This window comes from Sebastes fasciatus, chromosome 10 (assembly GCF_043250625.1).
Source record: "Sebastes fasciatus isolate fSebFas1 chromosome 10, fSebFas1.pri, whole genome shotgun sequence".
Lineage (NCBI taxonomy): Eukaryota > Metazoa > Chordata > Actinopteri > Perciformes > Sebastidae > Sebastes > Sebastes fasciatus.
In genome coordinates this window covers 5,708,228-5,731,077 of record NC_133804.1, presented here as the reverse complement: position 1 = coordinate 5,731,077, position 22,850 = coordinate 5,708,228, and the positions used below count along the sequence as shown (strand labels likewise).

Below are 22,850 nucleotides of genomic sequence, written 5' to 3'. Positions count from 1 at the left end.
TGATAAATACTAAAAAGCAACCCCCGACCACATCTTTTCAGTCTCCCTCTCAACCAACAACTACATATCTGGAATCAAAGTTTGAACAGTTAAGCCACACTTACTGCCAGACTCACAAAAACCTCAGTCAAACCCATAATTATGGCTTGTTCGACATATAAATACATAAATCACTCCAAGCATGCCAGCTAGGACTGTCACCAGCAGAAACTAGTGGAGAACTGTACCTTGTCCCACTGCCTACTTTTCACCACACTCATCCTCAGTGGCCAGAAGCTCTTAAAAGGCCATCACCGATCAGATCTTATGACTGCAGTAGGCAGTGGTATACCATCATCTTGTCTAAGATCAGTCTGAATGGTGTCCAACACTGGTATGGCTCCTACCAACACATGTCTGTAAAGTGTGTCACAATAACCACAAACAACAAGTCAAAATCGTTATCTGAGAGTCTATTCATTTGAATCTTCCACAATATGAATCTGAAATGACTAATTAGATGGATCTACAAGTTTAAGGCTCAACGATTGGGGGAAAAAATCTTTTGGACAAATATACAAATTTGACATGCCATTATGGTGGCACGGTAGTGCAGCACTGTCGCCTCAAAGCAATAGGGTTGCTGGTTCAAACCCGGTTTGGGGCCCTTCTGTGTGGAGTTTGCATGTTCTCCCCGTGTTAGCGTGGGTTTTCTCCGGGTTCTCAGGTTTCCTCCCGCAGTCCAAAGAAATGCAGGTTAGGTTAATTGTTGACTCTAAAATGTCCCGTCGGTGTGAATGTGAGCATGCATGGTTGTCTGTCTCTATGTGTCAGCCCTGTGATAGTTTGGAGACCTGTCCAGGGTGAACCCCGCCTTCGCTCAATGTCAGCTGGGATCGGTTCCAGCACCCGAGCACTCGGAGTAGGATAAGCGGTTACAGATAATGGATCTCATTACTTTCTATGAAATAAATTCCAGAGCTGTATTTTTATTTGAAGCCATTTGGGCCTACATTTAATATGACATTAACTTAGTGGTATAATTCATATTTCACAATCATTTTCAAGTAATCATGACATTCAAGAGTGGCATTTTATTATTTAGTTGTCCAGTTAGGATAATAATAAGAAACTCCTGCTAAGTCATTTCTGACAATGTTATAACCAGATATAAAATAGTTAGTCAATTAATTCGTTAGTTGATTCATCAATATACAGAAAATGTATTTGTTAATTAATCAATTAATCATATGTTTTTGTTTAATAAATTTCAGTTTCTCAGTTCCAAATTCTCAAATGTGAATATTGGCTGCTTAGTTTTGGACTGTTGCTTGAACAAAACATGCCATTTAAATATGTCAACTTTTCAGCTTTCGGAAATGTGATGGGATTCAGGTTCAGAACTTTGAAGATCATGGTTCCACTCGTCCCACCGCAGCGTCACTCACACGCAATGCCTGCTACGGTCCTCATGTCAACAACTGTGCACGGAGCTCGATGTTGGTTTCGGTTTTAATTTAAATTAACAACAGATGGAGACAGAAACTAAGCCAACATCCTGCAGGGATGAGGGTTATCAATCATTGTCCATCATGGGCTTCGTCCTAAAGCGCACACTATGCACTACATACTCAACATGTGTACTATCGTTCAACATACTTTTGTGTGAATAAACAGTAGTATGTATCTTTTTGGACGCACTGAGCTGTAATTTACTTCGTCACTTCCTTGAGAGCCTCCTTGCCGGTTGGAGACGTGTAACCATGGTAACCTGTGCCAACCTCATGTAACCAAAACGATGGTTTGTGAGAATCAAAGTCTGAATTAATTTAAAATATATATTACGCCTAGCAAAGTGGAATCTTATACTTACATTTAAATTGAAGCGTTGTTGACGTTACAGAGCAGTCTGTTAACGTCCGTTATGAACGTTGTTGTTACTGTCGCATTGCAGTGTGGGATATTTATGCTGCTGTAATGTCCAGCAATGCATACTGTAATATTTCACCAAAAGTAGTATGCAATTCGCGTACCATTGGGTTCATACTAAGGTTTCAGACATAGTAAAATATCTCACTTACTGTTTTAGCGTACTAAATAGCATGTTAGTTAGTTGTTAGTTAGGATGCAACCACGGTCCCAACAAAAAGAGCTGCAAATTCAAATCAAAATTTCCATTTTAAAATGCTTAATAGTTACACCTATAGGTATTGGACACTCATTGGCAGAGTTAGAGATGCATTTTTTTGTGCACCTGCCACTGGCTGGTGGATTCCAAAATCTACCAGCCTCTCAATAGATTACCATATTGGCTTGTGACCCAACCCTGCTCATTGTTGTTAACCAATATCATAGACCAATATTTGACTTCATTCAATAACTGAATACCAGTGATTTATTCTCTGATAACCTCCGGGGGAGAGGTGTTTGTTGCTCTGCAGTGCTGCAGTGATAAACAAGGACACAGGGTCAATGATGATGAACATGGTCAATATCATCAAAGTGAGCAGAGCCACAGCAGCAGCAGTTTGACAACTGTAGTTCCAGCTTCCTCCAGCTATCTGTAAGAAAAGTGCTGCAGCGGTCACTTTCTCTGTTCACAGGAGGTGTCACTGACATGTTTAAATGCACAGGTTTAAACTGCTCTTCCCCTCCCTGCATGAGGTGCAGGTTGGCCAGGTCAAAAGTCACACAACCTCTGGAGAATCTGCATCCTGCTAAAGCCTCATTTATACTCCCGGATATATAACGGACGCGTACACAGACAGCTGCGTACACCACGGACATACTGTACTCTTTACTGTGCTCTGTGTTTCTTTACTGTGTTATGTGTTTCTTTACTTTGTTCTGTGTTTCTTTACTGTGCTCTGTGTTTCTTTACTGTGCTCTGTGTTTCTTTACTGTGCTCTGTGTTTCTTTACTGTGCTCTGTGTTTCTTTACTGTGCTCTGTGTTTCTTTACTGTGCTCTGTGTTTCTTTACTGTGCTCTGTGTTTCTTTACTGTGCTCTGTGTTTCTTTACTGTGCTCTGTGTTTCTTTACTGTGCTCTGTGTTTCTTTACTGTGCTCTGTGTTTCTTTACTGTGCTCTGTGTTTCTTTACTGTGCTCTGTGTTTCTTTACTGTGCTCTGTGTTTCTTTACTGTGTTATGTGTTTCTTTACTGTGCTCTGTGTTTCTTTACTGTGTTATGTGTTTCTTTACTGTGCTCTGTGTTTCTTTACTGTGTTCTGTGTTTCTTTACTGTGCTCTGTGTTTCTTTACTGTGCTCTGTGTTTCTTTACTGTGTTCTGTGTTTCTTTACTGTGCTCTGTGTTTCTTTACTGTGCTCTGTGTTTCTTTACTGTGTTATGTGTTTCTTTACTGTGCTCTGTGTTTCTTTACTGTGCTTTGTGTTTCTTTACTGTGCTTTGTGTTTCTTTACTGTGTTATGTGTTTCTTTACTGTGCTCTGTGTTTCTTTACTGTGCTCTGTGTTTCTTTACTGTGCTTTGTGTTTCTTTACTGTGTTATGTGTTTCTTTACTGTGCTCTGTGTTTCTTTATTGTACTCTATTGTGTTTTGTCCACCTCAGCCTGCTGGTGTTGCAGTGCTGCTTTCCTTTTTAACAGCTGGGCTCTACAGTGCAGCAGAGTGAACATTAGTGTGTGTGTGTGCGTGTGCGTGTGTGAAAGTATGTGTGCGTAGTGGTGCCAGTGAATTCTGACCTGGGACTGGTAAAATAACATTACATGGATTTGCTTTTCTTTGTCTTTCTTATTAGCAAAGCTCATTGTACAAAACATTCAGGCAGCAGCTTCTCAATGTGAGCCGGACCATCACTTTCCCTGGTTCAAATGATGAACATCTCTGGCGGCAAGTCACATCAGCTGTCACTAATTAACATTCATTCTGTGAGTAACTTGATGACAGAACAAAATGAGACTTGTTGTCTGTTGTCTAAACTCAGCCAAATATCTTTTGTGAGGGAAGAAGCTCCACTTTGTAACTTTGCTGTACAATCACTGCGCTATACCAGTTCCAACACCAACAGAGTGATAACGTCTTCTCAACAGCTGATTGCCTCATGTCAATTTCAGGAGTCGCATTCTCCAGTTAAACTTTTATTCACCATATTAATAATTGAAGCATGTAAACTGAACATTTTTGAACCAGAGCCTTCAGTATTTGGATCAAGTTGCTCATGAAAAATAGGTATCTTGTATAAGATTTAGAAGTATACAGCTGTTATGTGTCATATACATATTTAATCAACATTAAGGTAAATATTGATCGGATCTGACTCGGCAGATACCCAATGTTAAACGACTCCGATCAGGATTGTGAACAGAAAAGACATCCCTACATGATAGTTCTAATGTCTGTGCACATCATGCTGCAGGAGCCACTAAATGTACAACACATAAGAATGTAGAACTAGCCGTCGTTAGCTAATGCAAAAGGTACATACTCATGTTCCACTTGCTCATTGTTTTCACTAAACAGCAGACGTACAGATACACCACACATCACCTGCATTCCAGTCAAGGTAACCAGAATGTGTAATGTACTGGCACAAATGGTGGTGGTTAGAGTTACAATACCATTACCATGGAAACCATTCAGTATCCATGGCAACAACCCTCATCAGGTCCCTTAGCCAAGTAGCTGGCTGTGAACACGGAAGTAGGGCACTTCTAAGCTATCTTTTCCATTTAAAAAAAAAAAGAAAAGAAAAATCTATGATACCACACTTGCAGAGGTACAAGGGCACCTCAGTGGTGGTAATGAGGGGGGGGGGGAATTATACAGTTAAGCCCAAAGATAGCCGATTAACCCACTAATGAAGGTTCAAGGTTCAGCTTTAATGTCATTATACAACACAGGATTGCACAAAGAAATGCAGCGGCATATCCAACATATCGACGCAAAGCGAAAACATCGATACCTATTGTCCTCTTTAAGATACGCCTTTATTTTGAAATTTTCTTAACTGATAAAAAAGCATTTAAACATGACAAATGTGGCAGTTTATAGTGAACAACATGATGTCTGGTTTTATTCTATTTACTAATAAGAATAGTTTTTTTTAATTTAAATGTCTGAAAGAGCCCAGTAATAGAATTGTAACATCATAATTTAGTTGCTCTTTGTGGGTTGATGTGTAACTGATTGTGTGAAATAAATGTGAAATAGGATATCGTCTTGTGTCGATCGCAGGCCGCTGAATTGAATCGTATCGAAATCGTATCGTGGCAGGCTTTGTGATGTCAGCAAATATCGTATCATTGTCCAAAGAATATATATATATTGTCGTGATGAAACTGGTGATTTACACCCCTAGTGTTTACCAGGCAGGATGGGCCTAAGGAATAATGCCATTGGGTTGCATAACGACAAGTGTTGGATCCAGGGTTTTTTGGAAGTTGACTCGTACTAGGAACTCAAAATCTGTATATTTCACACATTACTGACAGATTTTGACTATTTAACAAAAAATCTGTCTCTTGTAAGCAGGTAGAACACTAAATCACTGTAGCACCCCCCTTAAATGTATTAATTTCACATACTACACTGACAGTTTTAGTGTTAAAAACTTTATCAAAGAGGTAACTATAGTGACCTCTCTAATCAGACGTAAACTTGTGAAAACAATGCTGAGTGTCAGACCACCCAAACAGCGAATGAACATCCATCTGTGTGGTTGTACAGTACCTGGGTGTACGTAAGCCGGCGGACTCTGACAGAGATACTGTGGAGGGTAGCGGCTCCTCTTGCTGTGTTTGTGGATTCTGTAGTCCTTCTCACTGCGCGAGCGTCGGCTCCTGTGAGGCTCTACAGAAGCCACCGGTGGCAGCAGGCGCTCTAACAGATCAGAGCTGGGCCATGCCCGCCTGAGCGTGCGGCTGCTTGTCTTCTTCATCCTCACCCCGCCGGGTGGCAGACAGATACAAGACTGAGTCAAAATAGTTTTTTCCACAAGCAAACTTCTGAATATTTGGGCCAAATGGTTGACCCAAGGCTGCAGGTTCCCAGCTCCTCACGTAAATTCCATTGTGGACCGTTAGTGGTGATAAATCGACGGATGAATATCAAATAATCACCATGTTGGGAAATAAAGAATTCCAGTCCCGGGTTGGACAGACTCTCTCATGGTCATGTCACTGTCACCTCCCGCTGCATACACACTTCTCCTTCCTCCTCAGGTGACACCAAATCCACGATGGAGTGACTGGTCAACTGTTAGCTAATGCTTCTGCAGTGACGTCTGAATTCATACACTCACACAGACACGAGAAACACACATTTAGTAGGGACAAGCTGAGGCGTCTACACCACTCTGGTGGCTAGCGGTTAGCCTAGCCTGGTGCCTTTGCTTGGCGGCAGACCCGTTTGGTCTAAGCTTTAGCAGAAGCATGAGAAATGAGGGGAGGGCACTTTTTGAGGCGGTCAAAAGGGGGGGTCGGGTAGGGAGAGCGGTAAAAAGACAAGCCTGGATCCCTGTCAGATAGACAAAAGCCTGTGCGGCGAAGGGAGGGAAGCAAGAAAAGAGGGAGTGAGGGAGGGGGCGCTGATACAAAAGAAAGCGAGAGGAGAGAGACTGCTCAGCCAGCAGAAGGAGGAGAGAGAACGACACAATCTCCATGGGAAAAGCAGACACACTCCTCCCTTCTGCCTCCATCCATCCGTGATCATTCTTCCAGGACTCTGTTCACACACACCAGCAGTTGATCCACTGGTAAAAATGTGTGTGTGCGTGTGTGTGTGTGTGTGTGTGTGAGAGAGAGAGACAGTGTACCACGGCTGAGCAAAGGGATGATGGAAGACGTGTAAGAGAGAAATCTACAAAAAGCAACATTCAGTGAGGAGAAAGGGTTAATCCGGAGCAGAGCGAGCGCTGCCTCTGCTTCTCCTTTGTCTTCTCCTTCGTCCGTTCGCCTTTCTCTTTCTGCTCGCTGCTCGCCTGCCTGCAATCACTCTGTCGCTCAGTGTGTTGTTGTTGGAGAGGAGGGAGAACGGGAGAGGGAGAAGAGGGAGGAGGCAGAGGGAGGGGAGGGCGAGAATCGTGTCAGTCAACCCCCCCCACACACACACACACACACACACTTTCCTCCTGTTGTTAAAGCTGAGCGGTGCTACCCATTCATAAAAACACATTTCTACATCCTATAGCCGAATGCTACTTAGTGTGTCCATTTGTGTTTCTGAAAGGAACTGCTAAGACCTGTGTGTGTGTGTGTGTGTGTGTGTGTGTGTTCAAAGTCTGGCTGGAGAGAAGCCAAGTCCATGAGCCAGCCAATCAGCATGGGGCTCTTAGGTTGACTCTTTAGTTAGCAGCACACTGACCAAATGCTGCAACACACAGCAACACAGGCAATAGACAGTGTTTATAGTTAGCATTGTGCTGTCGCTTAGTGTCAACACCACTAACACACTGCCAAGTGTGTCCACAGCCCTGTGCTACGAAGCACGATTTGGGGTTGGCGAGGTAACTTCAGATTTAACCCTTCAGGGTTTTCAGTCCTACGATGGTGGTTCACTTCGTACCGGGGTAGATCATCGCCATGGTAATTTATGCTTCACACCTAACCAGGCTACGTTCGATGTTAACAGATTAACTCGTATAAAAGCACCGCCTGATGACCAATCAGAGCTCGGTGCATGAAAGATAATATTACATGAATACAAAGACGTTAAAGTCATAATCCGGGCTAAAAGCAACACAGTTTAAACTGACAAATGCAGGAAGGACAGCTAGGAAGAAATCAGCGACCTGCCCCATCTAGAGCACGATAGATTGGACTATAATTTCATGTGTGTATTCCGTTAAATCAATGTAGGGATGTCACAATACCAGAAATCTAGTAGTCGATACCAATACCAGTGAATTTCCACGATTCTCGATACCCAATTTGATAACACGGTAAAAAAAAACAAAAAAACAATAAATCCCATTTAAACCAACATTTTATTTTATTAAAAACATTTGAACGTTACAAAAAACAGAGGCATATAGCCTTTAAGTAATAAATAAGAAGAATTGACCCATTTAGTTCCTTTTGGCGTATCAGCGGCATGCTATCAATCGATAGTCAGACGACGGACACTACATACTGACCGCGAATGCATCTGCTCCGTCAGCTCAGAGCAGCAGGAGTCATATTTCACACACGGGACGAGAGAGAGTTGAAAGATCGACAATGGCAGAGGATTTGTTGTCGAAGCGAAAAGCGAACGCACCTATTCGGCAATATTTCACGTTTAGTCCCAATGCTATAAGGGAACCATAACGTTAATGAGGTAATCGCCACGAGGCGGATGGAGCCGTCACAGCCGGTGTGCACGGAGCAGCGGCGCCAGGTAGAGCCCCGCAGCGGAGCCCCGCAGCAAAAGTGCAACCGGAGAGGCCAGACACACCGCCACCCGACGGTAAAGATCAGAGTCAGCGCTCTGCACATATTGACCGGCATCTTTTCTTGTAAAATGTCCAGTGTAATCGGTAACACCGGTGTTCTCACAAGTTTATTAACCGGTGGGAATTTTTCCTCACTGTCACATCCCTACCAATGACCGTTAAAGGCATCGTACGATACCTTCGGTACTGAAGAAAAATAGTGCCGTCACGTTTTTAGAATTTTGGCATCGACTTGGTACCAAAGTATCGGTTCTCGTGACATCCCTAGTTGCTTATGCGGGGTACAAACTACACGAGAATCAAGCCGATTTTGGGCCCGATTCCCCCCTCACGACGATCGTCAGCAAAGTGTTGACAGAGGGCTGCTGAACCAGACCCCAGCAGTGAGGAAGTCCAGTGGTTCACATTTTACTGTGAACTGCTGTCATCTAGTGGACTAACAGGGCTACAGCATTAAACAGTATTTAAAGGCGCCATCTTCAGGTTAAAAAATCATCTGCATACATGATTTGAAATCGATACAGTAACTTTTTAACAAAAGTTTTTTCTTGTAAAGGAATTAGGGATAAATTAATTATGGATATAAACAAGTAAACAACAATCAATGGCAAATACATACAGCTTTTATTAGAAAATAATAAAAAGTACAACTGCAGGACCTGCTGATTCACTTCTCAAGATACAAGGCAGTGTACTATTTAACAAAAAATAGAATAAACCAACTTCTAATCAAGTTAAATGAACAGTGGTTTAACTGGTGGTTTAACTCTGCTTATAGTAATCAAGTAGTCCACCTACAGTGTTAATTTGGGGTCTTTTCATACATGAAAACATACAGAAAAACATTTTAAAACTATGTTAGACTAACCTCGCGGACCGTCTGCTTTCTGGCTGGATACGTGAGGCTGATGCTGCGTGCACATAGATATCATGACGGGGAAAGGAAAGTCATTTTCTCTGAATGAAAAAACTACAGCGCACGGGGAAATCACCTGTGGGTGAAGCCGCCCTCGTCAAGTGGACTGATGGCGCCTGAAACTCCGCCGACCGGCTTCTCGGCAGCGCAGCGCCAGCAGCTCATGCAGACCGGTGTCCCGACCCTCCACGCCGCTATCAGGGTGAGAGAGCGAGGAGTCAAGTGCGCCGTTCGTCTGCATGCCCGCCATGGATGCGTGCTCGCATTGCAGAGGGCGGAGCTGGCAAGCTGGCGCATGTCTGGAGAGTGATCCGGAGTAACGTTTAAAATTTCTTTACTAATAAAAGTGCTCAAAAACACTTTCATATAACGTTTGTCGTCCTTAAATACAAGGTGCAAATCCTTAGTATCGATACAATCGATTTTATATCGATATACGTCTCCCGTGAAAGACAACTTGCCGAGTACCTATCGATGTAGTTGGATCGTAGGAATATAAACCGATACATCAATGTAGTAGATGAACCCCTAGTAATGACGATATTGCAAAATCCCTGTCGTGGCCGAACGTGACACCGGTGACGGCGATGAAACCGGAATACCGCCCACCCCTACATGCATGAACATTAATGTGGCAGCCCCCCTCTCTCTCCTCACCCCAGCCGAGGACCGCTGCCATGTCGGGTGTGGGAAACAAACGGAGGCATCAGCAGCATTAACTGCTCCATGTTTGAAACTACTCTTGACTGTCTGTCACAAAGCCACACGGTGCGGTGACAACTGTGATGTTGGCATGAAAGCTCAAGCTATCCAGGGACTACAACTCAACACTTCCTGTAGTTACTCCACAAATTAAAAGACCAAATCCAGTAAACTCCCTTCAAGGCTGCACTGTAAGAAGTTTCCAGAAAAACTGTTGAGTCTGTATTAACCTTATTCTAATATCACAAAAGGTCTACTTGTCCATTCTCCCCCCCGTTCTTCAGCGGGGCTTTGTCCCTGTCATGCTCATTTTACGATATTTTTTCCAACTCTGCATTTTTTAGCTGGTTAAATAAAGCCAGAGCGGGAAGAAAATCAATTTACAACTGGTTTGTTGATGCAGCTGTTATGTTTTTGCTTTGGTGACACTGGGAAATCCTGGATCATCAGCACGCAGCTTTGAATTTCAAATGAAATGAATTAAAAGGTTACAAAAATGAGAGTCAGACCAACAAAAGAGGAGAGAGAAAGATAGAGTGAGGTAAAGGGGCAGGAAACTCCACGCCTGCAGGCACACACAGCTGGCACCCCGACACACACACACACACATACACATAGGATAACACAGATCTGTGAGTGGTAAAAATAATTTCATCCTGATGAAAGGCTCAGCTCAATTACTTTCCAAAATTCACTTCATCTGTCTGTACACGATCAAGTCTGTGTGTGTGTGTGTGTGTCTGTCTATAGAGACACAGAGAAAGGTGTGCAATAACCACATAGTTGTTGTAACTTGATCTTCTGACTAATGGCAGCTCCACTCTGTTCACTGCAGCACACATAGCTATTTGAGTGCCCCTGAGCCAAACACAGACACCCAAACAGGCATTAGGCTCTTCTTAATACTGCTGAGGGGAGCTGTACGGGGCAGGGCAGAGGACAAGCAGAAAGAAGAGTGGAGTAAGTAAGGATAAGTCTGGTAATATTCTATATTTTTCTTATTGTCAACAAATCCCGAGTGCAAAGCTAAAACCTGATATATCTTATTCCTCTCTGCCACAGAGATTTGTTGTTGTCCAAAAAACATTAAAAACACATCAATGAGCCACAATATGGCACTATGACTCAAGTCAGTTTTGGATTAATCTACCGCTGAAAATAGTCCCCACCAAATGCACCTTACCGAGCGTGCTGCATAACCTCTCCACATACAGACGGAGAGACGGGTGAAGTGAAGACGGTGTTGTTGGTACCGGTTACAAACAGGCTCGGTAGTAGGCCTGCACAATATGAGGATATGACTTATGATAAATAAACAAATATTGAAGTGAGCATATTAGCTGTACTTACAGCCCTGTTTGTCTTTAAATTCAGAACCAGATTAGAGTTGAATATTTTAAATATAACTAGGTGACAACTAAATGTTGTTTCTAGAGCAGCAACGGTAATGTTTACAACAGCAAACTCATTAATATCTCACTGGAAACAAGCTAAAATGATCATAAAATAATTAATATTCCCAAAATCAAAGTACTGAGTGAAGTTTAGAAAGAATGAAGAACACAGACATCAATCAGTATCAGTCATTCATCCTGTCCTCTGTCCTCCCTCTGCTTATGTGATTCACTGCCTGCAGGTAACGAGAGGCGGGTTTGCTTCGTCTCAGTGAGCAGATCAGTTTACAAGAATTTGAAGACACGTGGCAAACTAAGCTAAGCATTTCGACTACATACAGAGTTTTTTTTTTAGCTTGTGTAGCCAAGGGTTACGTTGTATCTATACTTTATGATAATAACACAGAGGCTCCGTAGTCTGCACCAAGACAGCCGCCAACCTTGTCGACAACAGGGCATCACCGCTTCACTCCCTTCATTCCACACTTCACAATAAACTTCCTGGACACACACTGGAACACTGTTTACTAGAGGGAACTAATCATTTTAGAGCCTTCACTGAGAGACACCTCAAGAAAAACACTTGTTTGTAACAATCTGCTGAGCTAGCGGGCTGTGTTTGTGTAAACATAGCTGCGGTGAATGAGAGACTGTAGATAGAGCAAATTGAAATATCGGTTTTCTACATGTTTACATAATATTTATGCTTGTTGAAAAGGTGTTTTGATAAAGTATTGGCTTTATACTTGCGAAGGTTTTATTGCACTTACTTAGCCTACAGTAATGTTGTAATGTTGTCGTAAACTCAAATTCCCCTGGTTCACTTCTCTGTCTCCACCGCGGCCTCTCTGATCTGCTGTTCGCTAACTTCACTGCGTGAATGTGTGTGTGTGTGTGTGTGTGTGTGTGTGTGTGCGTGGAGAAATCCTAGGAACCAATGGACTGGAGCTGAGAGCCACAGAAAGAGTAGGGAAGTAGAAAGTAGAAAAGCTTTTCTTATTGACTTGGGAATCATTTTCCGTTGCTGCTGCAGCTGTCGTGAGTTCAAAGGCCAGCGGTATGTGCTGTGTGTGTACGTGCGGGACGGATCGGGGGGCACCGACAGTGTAGCTAGATATATAGATAGTAACTTTATTGATCCAGAGGGAAATTTAAGTTTCCAGCATCACAGTTCCATAGTGCAAACATGTTAGTAAAAAAAGGAATTAAAAAAGTTATTAGTACAAAATACAAAGTACAAAAAATATACCAGATATAAAAATACAAGGAGATGAAGAGAACTGTTAAAAGTGAATATAGTGCAGGGTAACAGCTGAGATACAGGACTATTAAAAAAGTGAATATAGTTGTGTGTTTAAGGTTTAAGGTTTAATAATAACGGTGCGCTACACAAAACCTGCAGTCAGTTTCCTCGCCGTTCATTCTAATGTAACAGGTATTTTTCTCTTTCAACTCTCGTCCCAAAATTAATTTTCATCCTCCCCGTTCCTATTTTTTCGGCCCCGGGGCGACGGGACGTCCTTAAGCTCAAGCCCTGATCACTACAAAAAACAGCAAAAACAAATATGCCAGCATATTAGTCTGTTGGCATCAGTTCTGAAAATGTATGAAACATAAAACCTAAGGTGGTATAAAGTTTCTGTCATCCACCAAAAAGACCACAGATCAATCATGGATTGTTGTACATACAGTTCCCAAGTTCACAACAGATAAAGTCAGAAATTTGTATCATTTAAATGGCAGCCTATGGGGGGGGATATCACTTCATAGGCGTATAATTGATAAGAAATAAACTCAGCACATAAATATTAAGAGGAGGTCCAAATCAAGTGGATGTGGAACAATACGAGTAGAAATAGAGACCTGTCCGTTTATTGAGTCGGAATAGTGATGAGTATCTAAAAAGCCTCAGATACAAAATTGCTTTTGGCATAGACTGACTGGATGGACAAAGGCAATGAGCACGTAATCTCAGGTCCTTAGCAGAGGTCAAATATCTGATGCACATATTATCTGTGGTATGTATGTGTGTGTGCCTGTGTGGTACAACTCCATTCTACCACCATCAGTCCTGTCTGTGTGTGTGTGTGTGTGTGTGTGTGTGTGTGTGTGTATACATGCCTGTGGTGGTGGGGAGAATAAGACCTTTATTTATGGCACTCCTGCCTTTCTTCTCTTTAATCAGAGCAGAAAACCCCAACACAAGCACACACACGCTCTCTCTCTCTCTCATACACAAACACACACACCACTATCACTGCAGGCGAAGGAATAGAAGAAGTGTTTCATTATAGAAAGGAGACAAACAGCTCCCTCTATCAATACAGCAGTTACAGGGTATATGCACATTTTTAAAGTACAAATTTAATGACTTTTAAAACATTTTTAATACGTCTAAAAGGAAAAGATAATCCATTACTGCGGGCCTGCGTCAAAAAAAAATCAACAAACTACAATATACACCATTATTGAGGTTTATTGAATATGAATGACAGAAATATTCAGTGCACAATAGCTAACATAGCTGCCTTAAACTAAAACTGTATGGCAGTAGACCGAGTCCAAAGGAAAACAATATCCCCCTGCATTTACCACCAAATAAACATAAGAGTAGTGTTGTCACGATACCAAAATTCTGACTTCAATAAGATACCCTGCCTAAATATCTCAATACCGAAACTGAAACGATACCACGGCAAAAATCAAAGAATTCAGGAAAAGTAATGGAATAACAGATGACAGAACATGGAACTTAAAATTATTTTTTTATTAATTCAAAATGTTTAAATGTAAAAATGTATTCATTAGAAAATTAAATGGTATGCAGTAATCTGATGCCCCCTATACTTGAGTTTATGTGATTTCTTTGATAGTTAATTTTATATTTGCATTTAGTTTTGATAATGCACACATATTTACGTTTCATCTGTATTCTTATTTCTATTTTTCTTATAACCTATCCATTGATTATATATATTTTATTCTAAAATGGAACAACTGTAATTTCCCCCCAGGGATCAATAAAGTATTCCTGATTCTGATGTCAGTTATTAAACAGCATTTAATAAGTTTTTTTTTTGTAAAACAGCACAGCTGCTGGCGCATTACGAGCTGTTAAGGCGGAGAGTGGTACTGCAGCGCGGAAGGCGACAAGAGTCTTCCAAAACAAAAACCCACAAAACGATAATAAATTTAGATGACGTTCTGTGAGAAGTTGATGAGAGAAAAGTTGCTAAAATCAGAAAGACACCACAGTAACTGTAGAAAGAGCTGTGTTGTGTTGAAGTGGTGTGAAGAGAGAGAAGAGTCACTCTCACTGGACTGATTTTTCCTCTCCGTCCATTTCACGTTACAGAGACACACCGTAAAATAACACTTTAACACATGCTCTTTGGTGGATTATGTTTTTCACGAATTACAGGAGATGCTTGGACAGATTCAGAAAAGATGGTGAATCTAATGTTATCGGTACATTTGATCAATAATTAGGGCATTTCCTTGTTTTTTGAAGGGAGTTCTGCTGATAGAGACACCAGCTCAGAGTGGGACTGTGCAGCCGGTGAGAGATTCATGACCTGCTTTAATCTCCTTTTCAACTTCACTTGTTGACTCCTTCCTTCTGGTTATCGCTACAGTTTATTATTTGAACGGTTGCTCTACCAGCAGAAAAGTTATAACTGTTGATGTATATAACTGTTTATAAATGTAACTGTTTCAGCAACCAGGCTTCAGGCCGCCTCAGCTCCAACCACGCTGCACCCTTCTGCCTATTTTTGGCCGGAGATGTCACTGCCATGATGGCGACGGCCGGAATCGTCGGGAGCGGCCCACTTTGAGCTTAATTTTTGTTCTTCAGAAACCTATGGACGGAGACTAAGTCCATATTTTATACAGTCAACGGTGACAAGACAAGACGGGTTCCTGCCAGCCAGTGTATTGCAAGACTGTAACATTAGTGAGAGTGCGGTCGAGAGAGAGGCAGCGAACGCGTGTGATGTGAGTATGAAGTTAGCTAGAGCTGCAACGATTAATCAATTAGTTGTCAACTATTAAATTAATCACTGACTAATTTGATAATCGATTCATTAGTTTGAGTAATTTTTAAGAAAAAAAAAGTAAAAATTCTCTTATTCCAATTTCATAAATGTGAATATTTTCTGGTTTCTTTACTCTTCTATGACAGTAAACTGAATATCTTTGAGTTGTAGACAAAACAAGACATTTGAGGACGTCATCTTGGGCTTTGGGAAACACTACGTATTGTCATAATTTTCTGACATTCCATAGACCAGACGACTAATCGATTAATCTAGAAAATAATCGACAATGAAATAATCGTTAGTTGCAGCCCTAAATGAAAGGTGATAGGAAGGGGTGGTTCCTCCTCTTGCATAAAACCCATGAGTGTGCTGTGTGCAAGGCATGATAGTCACTTCTTGAGTGTGCTATTCAAGAGAATGCTCTCTTATGTATATTCAAAGCGAAGAATTAAAATAACAGAAACAAAAGAATATATTGACTTGTTGATTTATATTAAGCAGAATTATTAAGAAACGTGAAGAGGCATTAGCTCTTATTTTTTGGGCTCTATAAATTGAAATGGATTCTACGTCAAGCATTTTTCTTGCTGCTGCACATATCAAGTCTTGCTGTGACCCATTTCACTTGGTTTTGTTTATGGGCAGAAGCTTTGTTATCCCTGTGTGAAAGCATTGCCTTGTCACCCTCAAGACAGAGCACAGCCACAATATGAGGAAGAGACACTTCCCAATCCCGAACAAACACATATGCTATAGTCTGACAGAGATCATGAAATAGAGAAATTGAATTAGGTTATCACAGCATTGGGGGAGTCTCCTATTAGAAAAAAGAAAATCAAGTAAGTTAAAAAAATATGCTTCTTTTAAGGTGAAAGGGACCCATGAGGCATTATATACCAAACTAGAAAATGCATTTTCTGCAGAATGTTGACCGCTGCAATTAATTGCAAAGCACTGCTGAAATGCAGAAATGTGAAATGTGAAATAACTTGCTTGAAAAATATTCAAATGCATTGCACTGCACTACTGAAAACCTGGAAGTTGAAATGTGAAACTGACTTGGAAAAAACTGAGTTGGAAGCTGAACTGCATTACCTACACAGGCTAAGAGCTGAAATACAAAGCTAGAAAAGCTGGAAGCTAAACTGTTATACTATCAAAGTAGTAGTAGTAGTAGCAGTAATAATAGCAACAGTAGTAGCAGCAGTAGTAGCAGCAGTAGTAGCAGCAGCAGCAGCAGTAGTAGCAGCAGCAGTAGTAGCAGAAGCAGCATTAGTATAAGCAACAATAGTAGCAGCAGTAGTAGCAACAGTAGTAGCAGCAGCAGCACAAGTAGTAGTAGTAGTAGTAGCAGTAGTAGTAGCAGCAGCAGCAGCAGCAGCAGCGGAGGTAGTAGTAGTAGTAGTAGTATTAGTATTAGTATTAACGGTAGTAGTAGTAGCAATAGCAGTAGTAGTAGCAACAGTGGTAGTCTTTAGACAGAAAGTATTTGAGTGGATGGACCTTTAAAACTGTAAGTGGTTTGACAGAAAGTTGTATTTTGGTGGAATATAAGTCTCTCGAGTTCCCTGTTAAGATACAGTTACCTTCTGTGGCTTTTATTTTGAAAAACAAGCCTCATCCTGAGTGTCCTGTTAAGAAACAGTTACTCTATGGGGCTTTTATTTGGAAGGGGGAGAGAGACTGAATCAGGCTGTCTGATGTCCATAGGGAGGTTATTCCATAAGAAGATGCTATGATAGGAAAAGGCCACAGGTCAAAGTGCACTAATTTATGGAGTGACATTAGTCTCAAAATGGTCACAGATGTATATTACATGATCTACAAATGGAAAAATAAGATTTACAAGTGTGTACTACAACGATTTGTGCACAATTTTGGGTACTCACAAATGCGTGTTCACACATATAAAACTGTTTAACAAATGCACACATCACAACCTGAATAAATATTAATATTTTATGAAAAGATTTTTAACTTCAACTTCACAGATCTGATCATTTTCACTTTCGAAAAGATTCCTGTGTGTGCACGGATCGCTACAGTAGCCCATAAATGTAAATATATGGTTTAATTAAGCTAATGCTGGGTGGTGGACTTGTTCTTCTGCAGACAGGAGGGAAGGCCATTGCGGGACATACTGGTGGCTCATCTTCTTCAAACGTGTATGCTTTGCTATATGAATATAACATACTGTAGTTATAAGCTCCATATTTCAGGTAACGTCGGATAACATTATCTACATTTGTTAGTTTGGTGCACTGTTCATCTTACCATCTTCTGATAACAACGAACTAACGTTAGCTTAACTGCTAGGCTACAAACAGGCTGTTTAGGTCATTTTCATACTGAGTATGTCAGCTAACTAACTTAGCTGTTCCTGAGCTATGAGTGTTATGTCATCTGAATATATAACCAAGTTAACATAGTTTTCTGGTGTCAACTAACATCAGCTTAGTTTAACCTTATAGATGGTGATTTGGTGGTTTGTTTGGAAAAAAAAAGTACGGTGCTGCTGTGTAACTGAAGGTGATGGACATGGATCAGTACATAGTTTTTTGAAACAATAAAAGAGTGTGTCTCAGGGAAGAAGACATGACTGCAGAAAAACTAACTTCGGTAAAGTTGGAAAGATATTGACAGATTCTAACTTCCCAGATCAATAACTCATAAACAAAACGTTGTTGAAACACCAACGACGGCTCTTTATAACCGTAGTGAGGTAGACAACGAACTACAACGTCATTTTAATCAAAACAAGCCGTCCTCCGAGCTGGACACATAACATTGGTCTCTATGCACAGCCGGCTCTGAGACGAGTGGTCAGGGACCGTCTACAAAGTGCAACGCCGAAAAGAGATGCTATAAAAATATTCCATAACTTCCCTGTTATACAGTGTAGTACCACCAAAATTACTTCACTCATAAATGTTCTGATTATACTACAAACACTTAGTTTGGAAAAATATGTATTCACTTGTCAAAGTCGCTCACATCCTTACGCTTGCCCATTTTTATACAAAGTTCAAGGGTCAAAATGTTCACTTGCTGCCTAATATATCCCCCCCACTGCCAGGTGCCTTTGTAACGAGATAATCAATGTTATTCACTTCACCTGTCAGTGGTCTTAATGTTATGGCTGATCAGTGTACTGTTGCTGGCACAGATTTCCTGCACTCCAACCCTTCTCCTCACACTCAGGCTGCTTCTGTGTGCACGTGAAACGTCTGCACTCGGATTTCTCCTCTGCTCTTGGATTTTGTGTGCAATAACCCTGTCAAAATTCCCCGACCAATAGTATGCCAGGTGTAGTATTGACCAATGAAATGATCCCTGCCTTGTTGTGGGTGCATTTGCTTTACTAAAACGTCCCTGACGGGCAGTTACACTTTAGCCGGGTTCATCCACTTCCGCCCTCCAAGGCTTTATCATGTACTTTCCTTGTTTTCTTTATGACTTTTGGAACAAAATTAAATATATAATATATACTGTATACCAGCATCCATACTTTTTATTTTATTATAATAACTACATCGGCTACCATTACTGGAACTACCTTTTTTATTTTGTTGTACACTGACAACGATGCTGTGAATCAACCACATCATCTTGCTCGTTGAACGCTGCACACAGAGAGCAAGTCATTAACTTTTTAATGCTAGCTAAAACCGAGGTAGTAAACCTTGCGGTCTGCCCCTCATTACATCCATGGTATGCCCACTTTAAGCTATATTTACCTTGATGTGGCTATTTAGTCTTGTAGTTCCCTTCCGAGCTTAAACTGAAAATACTTACACTGAAAGTGCTCTACTTTCAGTCTCAGCTAACGTTAGCTTGATGCACGGTTAATGTTAGCCCTGTAGCGCTCCTCTTTTTTTTGTGAGTGAAGGTCTGGGTGCCGCGGTATATAACATCAGTGATCGTCAGTGGTATTCCTGTTGACTTTTTAGCTTGCTGCTGCGGTCATAGACCACATAAAACGGCTTGTGTTGCACTGACTGGCGCCACTCCCCACCGGCATAAACCGATTCTCACTGGCATATTCGGCAGCTTCCTGTGCCACTAACTGTAGCTAACTTGCTCCACTGACCAACACCAGGTTGAGCCCTACAACACTGTTCGTTCAGCCGGTGTAGCTATTATAGAAAAAGAAAAAGTATGGGCGGCGCGCTGGTTTATATTCTTGTTGGGTCGCTCTTTTGTTGGGTCTCTAAATTATAAAGCACGGTCTGGACCCGCTCGATATGAAAAGCGTCTTGAGATAACTTCTCTTAAGATTTGATGCTATATAAAACAAATTTAATTGAATATATATATTAACTGTCCTTTATTCCAAACATCGAAAGAAAGCAAGCACTTATAATAAAGCCTTGGAGTGCGGAAGTGGAAGTACCTGGTTAAGAGTAACAGCCTGTCAGGGACGTTCTAGTAAAGCGAACCCACCCGCAACAAAGCAGGGATCATTTCATTGGTCAACACTACACCTGGCATTCTATTGGCTGGGGAACTTTGACAGAGTTATCGCACAAAATATCCAAGAGCAGAGGAGAAAACTGAGAGCAGTGGTTTCACGAGCACACAGAAGCAGCCTGAGTGTGAGGAGAAGGGCTGAAGCTGGAGCGCAGAAAATCTGTGCAAGCAACAACATATCTGAGTGCAAGCATACAGTTTGAGCAGAAGCAGAGCTAATCCAAGTACAAGCAGGGGCTACTTGAGTGTGAGGACAGGGTTTTAAAGCATTACAAAATCTGAACGTGAAATCAATAAGTCATGCTCTCAAATTGAAAGACCACGCTCTTGAATAAAGATAGGAAAAAAGCTCTATATGTGGACAGACACAGAGATGCTCTCGCAAAGACACACTCACACTCACGCATGCACACACGACTGATCTCCTGGCGGGGATAAAAAAATAATAATAATAACAATAATTTTAATTATTATTATAAATAATGTATGCTTTTTTTGGCAAATTAATGTTTAAGGACAAAAATCACCTAATTTGCCTATTTATTTATTTATTTTGGACAAAAAGTATTGAAATTGTGGACAACCTTGTTTGTTATGGTTGGTCATTCCGGTTAATCAAACCATGTCTCTCATATAGGTTAACATGCAGGAAAAATGTGTTTAAATGAAAAGGGGTAAGGCATAAAAGGTGCACAAATAAAATGTAGGAAAGCAGTAGCCTAACTAAACCAAATTATTTAGTCCAAGCTAGAGACTGCAAGAACACTGCAATGGCATTTTTCCATCCTACCTCAATGATTTTAAAGCAAATTATACAGAATAATCAAGTTGTCCTATATGATGTGATTGCTTCTTAAAATGTCCCATGTGTCTCATGCCACTGACAATTCTGACTGATCAGTTATAGAATCGAGGAGCCTGAACGCAACAGAGACATGGCCCAACATGATGATGATGACGATGGGCAACATCAATGTCTCTCCTGCTGAATGGAGGTATAGTCGTGTCGCATAGTGTCAATGGAAACACAATCACACAGAAATATTAGTCGGCCTTAACCTAAGCAGAGACAGGGGTGGTGTGGGTGTATATATATAGGCCTTACCCAGGTATTTGATGGTGAATCCCCGTGGCGGATTGAGGGACCTCCGCATCCATCCCTCCCTCAGCACCTCCAGATGGTCCTCCTTGCCCTGGATCAGCAGCACATGCTCGTCTATCCATCCCAAGAAGAAGGTCTCTGACACAGCCTCGGTAATCCTCTGGTTCCACACGTGTTGCTGGCTGTTTTCGGCTTTGAAATCGGCGAATATCTCGTAGCCGGTGTGGTGTCTCGGCAGCGCGTCGCTCTCCGACACCCCGGCCGCCCCCACCGCCACCGCCGCCTCCCCGGCTCCAGCTCCAGCTCCAGCAGACCCGACCCTGGACAGCACTATAGCCAGGGAGTGGGGCGCTATCTGCAGGAAAGACTCCATTTGTCGCGGTCGGCCCTTCTAGCGGACTATCGAATATATCATTGTGTTAATCTATCTATCTATCTAAACACTTCATGTTTGAGCTAGCAGGGTGTGTAGCTTCCAGCTCCGCTCTGCAGCAGCCGCATAGCAGCCTGGGACTGGGACTGGGTCTCCATGAAGCTAGCCTGCTGGCTCCCGTTAGCTCCCGTTAGCCTTACATGAAGCCCATTCCTACACCTTCCTACACCGTCTTCTTCTACCGGACGAAAGATACCGGCCCGTAACCGACCCCGGTATTTAGTGGAGGTTCATACCGAGCTCTGTCCGCTAGAAGCGAGAGATGACATCGGTAGTTGTCGGTGTTTCTTTAACGGTACCTTAATAAGACTCTGGCTAGCTAGCTGGTTGCTACCGTGTTAATGAATTCACCCAGGCAACAGATGCAGAATGCCCCCCCTCCTTCTCTCGTCGCCAGGCAGCAACCGGGTCTCGTGGGACACCTGTATCTTGTTGCCAACCGTTACGGTTTAACGAGGAGGCGCGAGGTCTCTCCTCTCTCCAGCCGCACGTGAATGTTGTCCTGTCTCTCTCTCGCGCCTGACACGCTCCGGTCCGGTAACGGTGCGCGAGAACCCAGCTGGATGCAGGAGCGTCTCATCCAGGTACAGTGATGATGATGATGATGATGATGGCAGCAGCAGGCAGCGGTACTGGAGCTGCGTGAAGGCAGCGTCAACTAGACTGAACACACCGTCTTCCGGCCACGTTTTTCAAATTAAGACGTAGAACGCAACAAGTCGTTAGTGAACTCATAATCCAGTTAGGTCAGGGGTCAGCAACCTTTACTATCAAAAGAGACATTTTAGACAAAAAAATAAATAAAAAATCTGTCTGGAGCAGTAAAACATTTGAGCATTGTGATGAAGGAAACACAGTTTATAGTCTAAGTGTATAGTATATAAGTCTAATGCAGTGAGGGCAAAGTGCAAATGTACTACGGAGTATAAGGGCCACATTGAGGGGAAAAATTCGGAGATTTACAGAATAAAGTCATAATATTACGAGAAAAAAGTCGTAATATTACGAGAAGAAAGTCATAATCTTTTGAGAAAAAAAAGTCGTAATATTACGAGAATAAGTCATAGCTTTCGAGAAAAAAAGTTGTAATATTAAGAGAATAAAGTCATAACTTTACGAGAAAAAAAGTTGTAATATTACGAGAAAAAAGTCATAACTTCATGAGAAAAAAGTCAGAATATAACGAGAATAAAGTCATAACTTTACGAGAAAAAAAAGAAAATAACACATAAAATTACTACTTTATAATATTATGACTTTATTTTCATATTATTATGACTTTTTTTTCTCGCAAATCTATGACTTTGTTCTCGTAATATTATGACTTTATTCTCTAAATCTCAGATTAATTTTTTTTCCTCAATGTGGCCCTAATACTCTGTCGTACCGGCGTACCATAGACCTACAACAATGATAAATAAAA

The 22,850-nt window shown here is 41.6% G+C and overlaps 1 protein-coding gene across 2 annotated transcripts in view; it reads right to left on the bottom strand.

Annotated features, from left to right (window-relative positions):
* The window catches only part of LOC141774942 (storkhead-box protein 2-like), a 72,345-nt gene extending 50,148 nt beyond the window's left edge, over positions 1 to 22,197 (bottom strand). Inside the window, exon 1 of one of the 2 annotated variants that reach the window (XM_074647763.1) lies at positions 20,998 to 22,197. In XM_074647763.1, coding sequence (XP_074503864.1) covers positions 20,998 to 21,367 — 370 coding nt within the window. In that variant the 5' untranslated portion in view covers positions 21,368 to 22,197. Of the gene's footprint in view, positions 1 to 5,669; positions 6,966 to 20,997 lie in introns of those variants that run through there. The other variant, XM_074647764.1, reaches the window with a different exon arrangement.
* Positions 22,198 to 22,850: the final 653 nt, after the last annotated feature.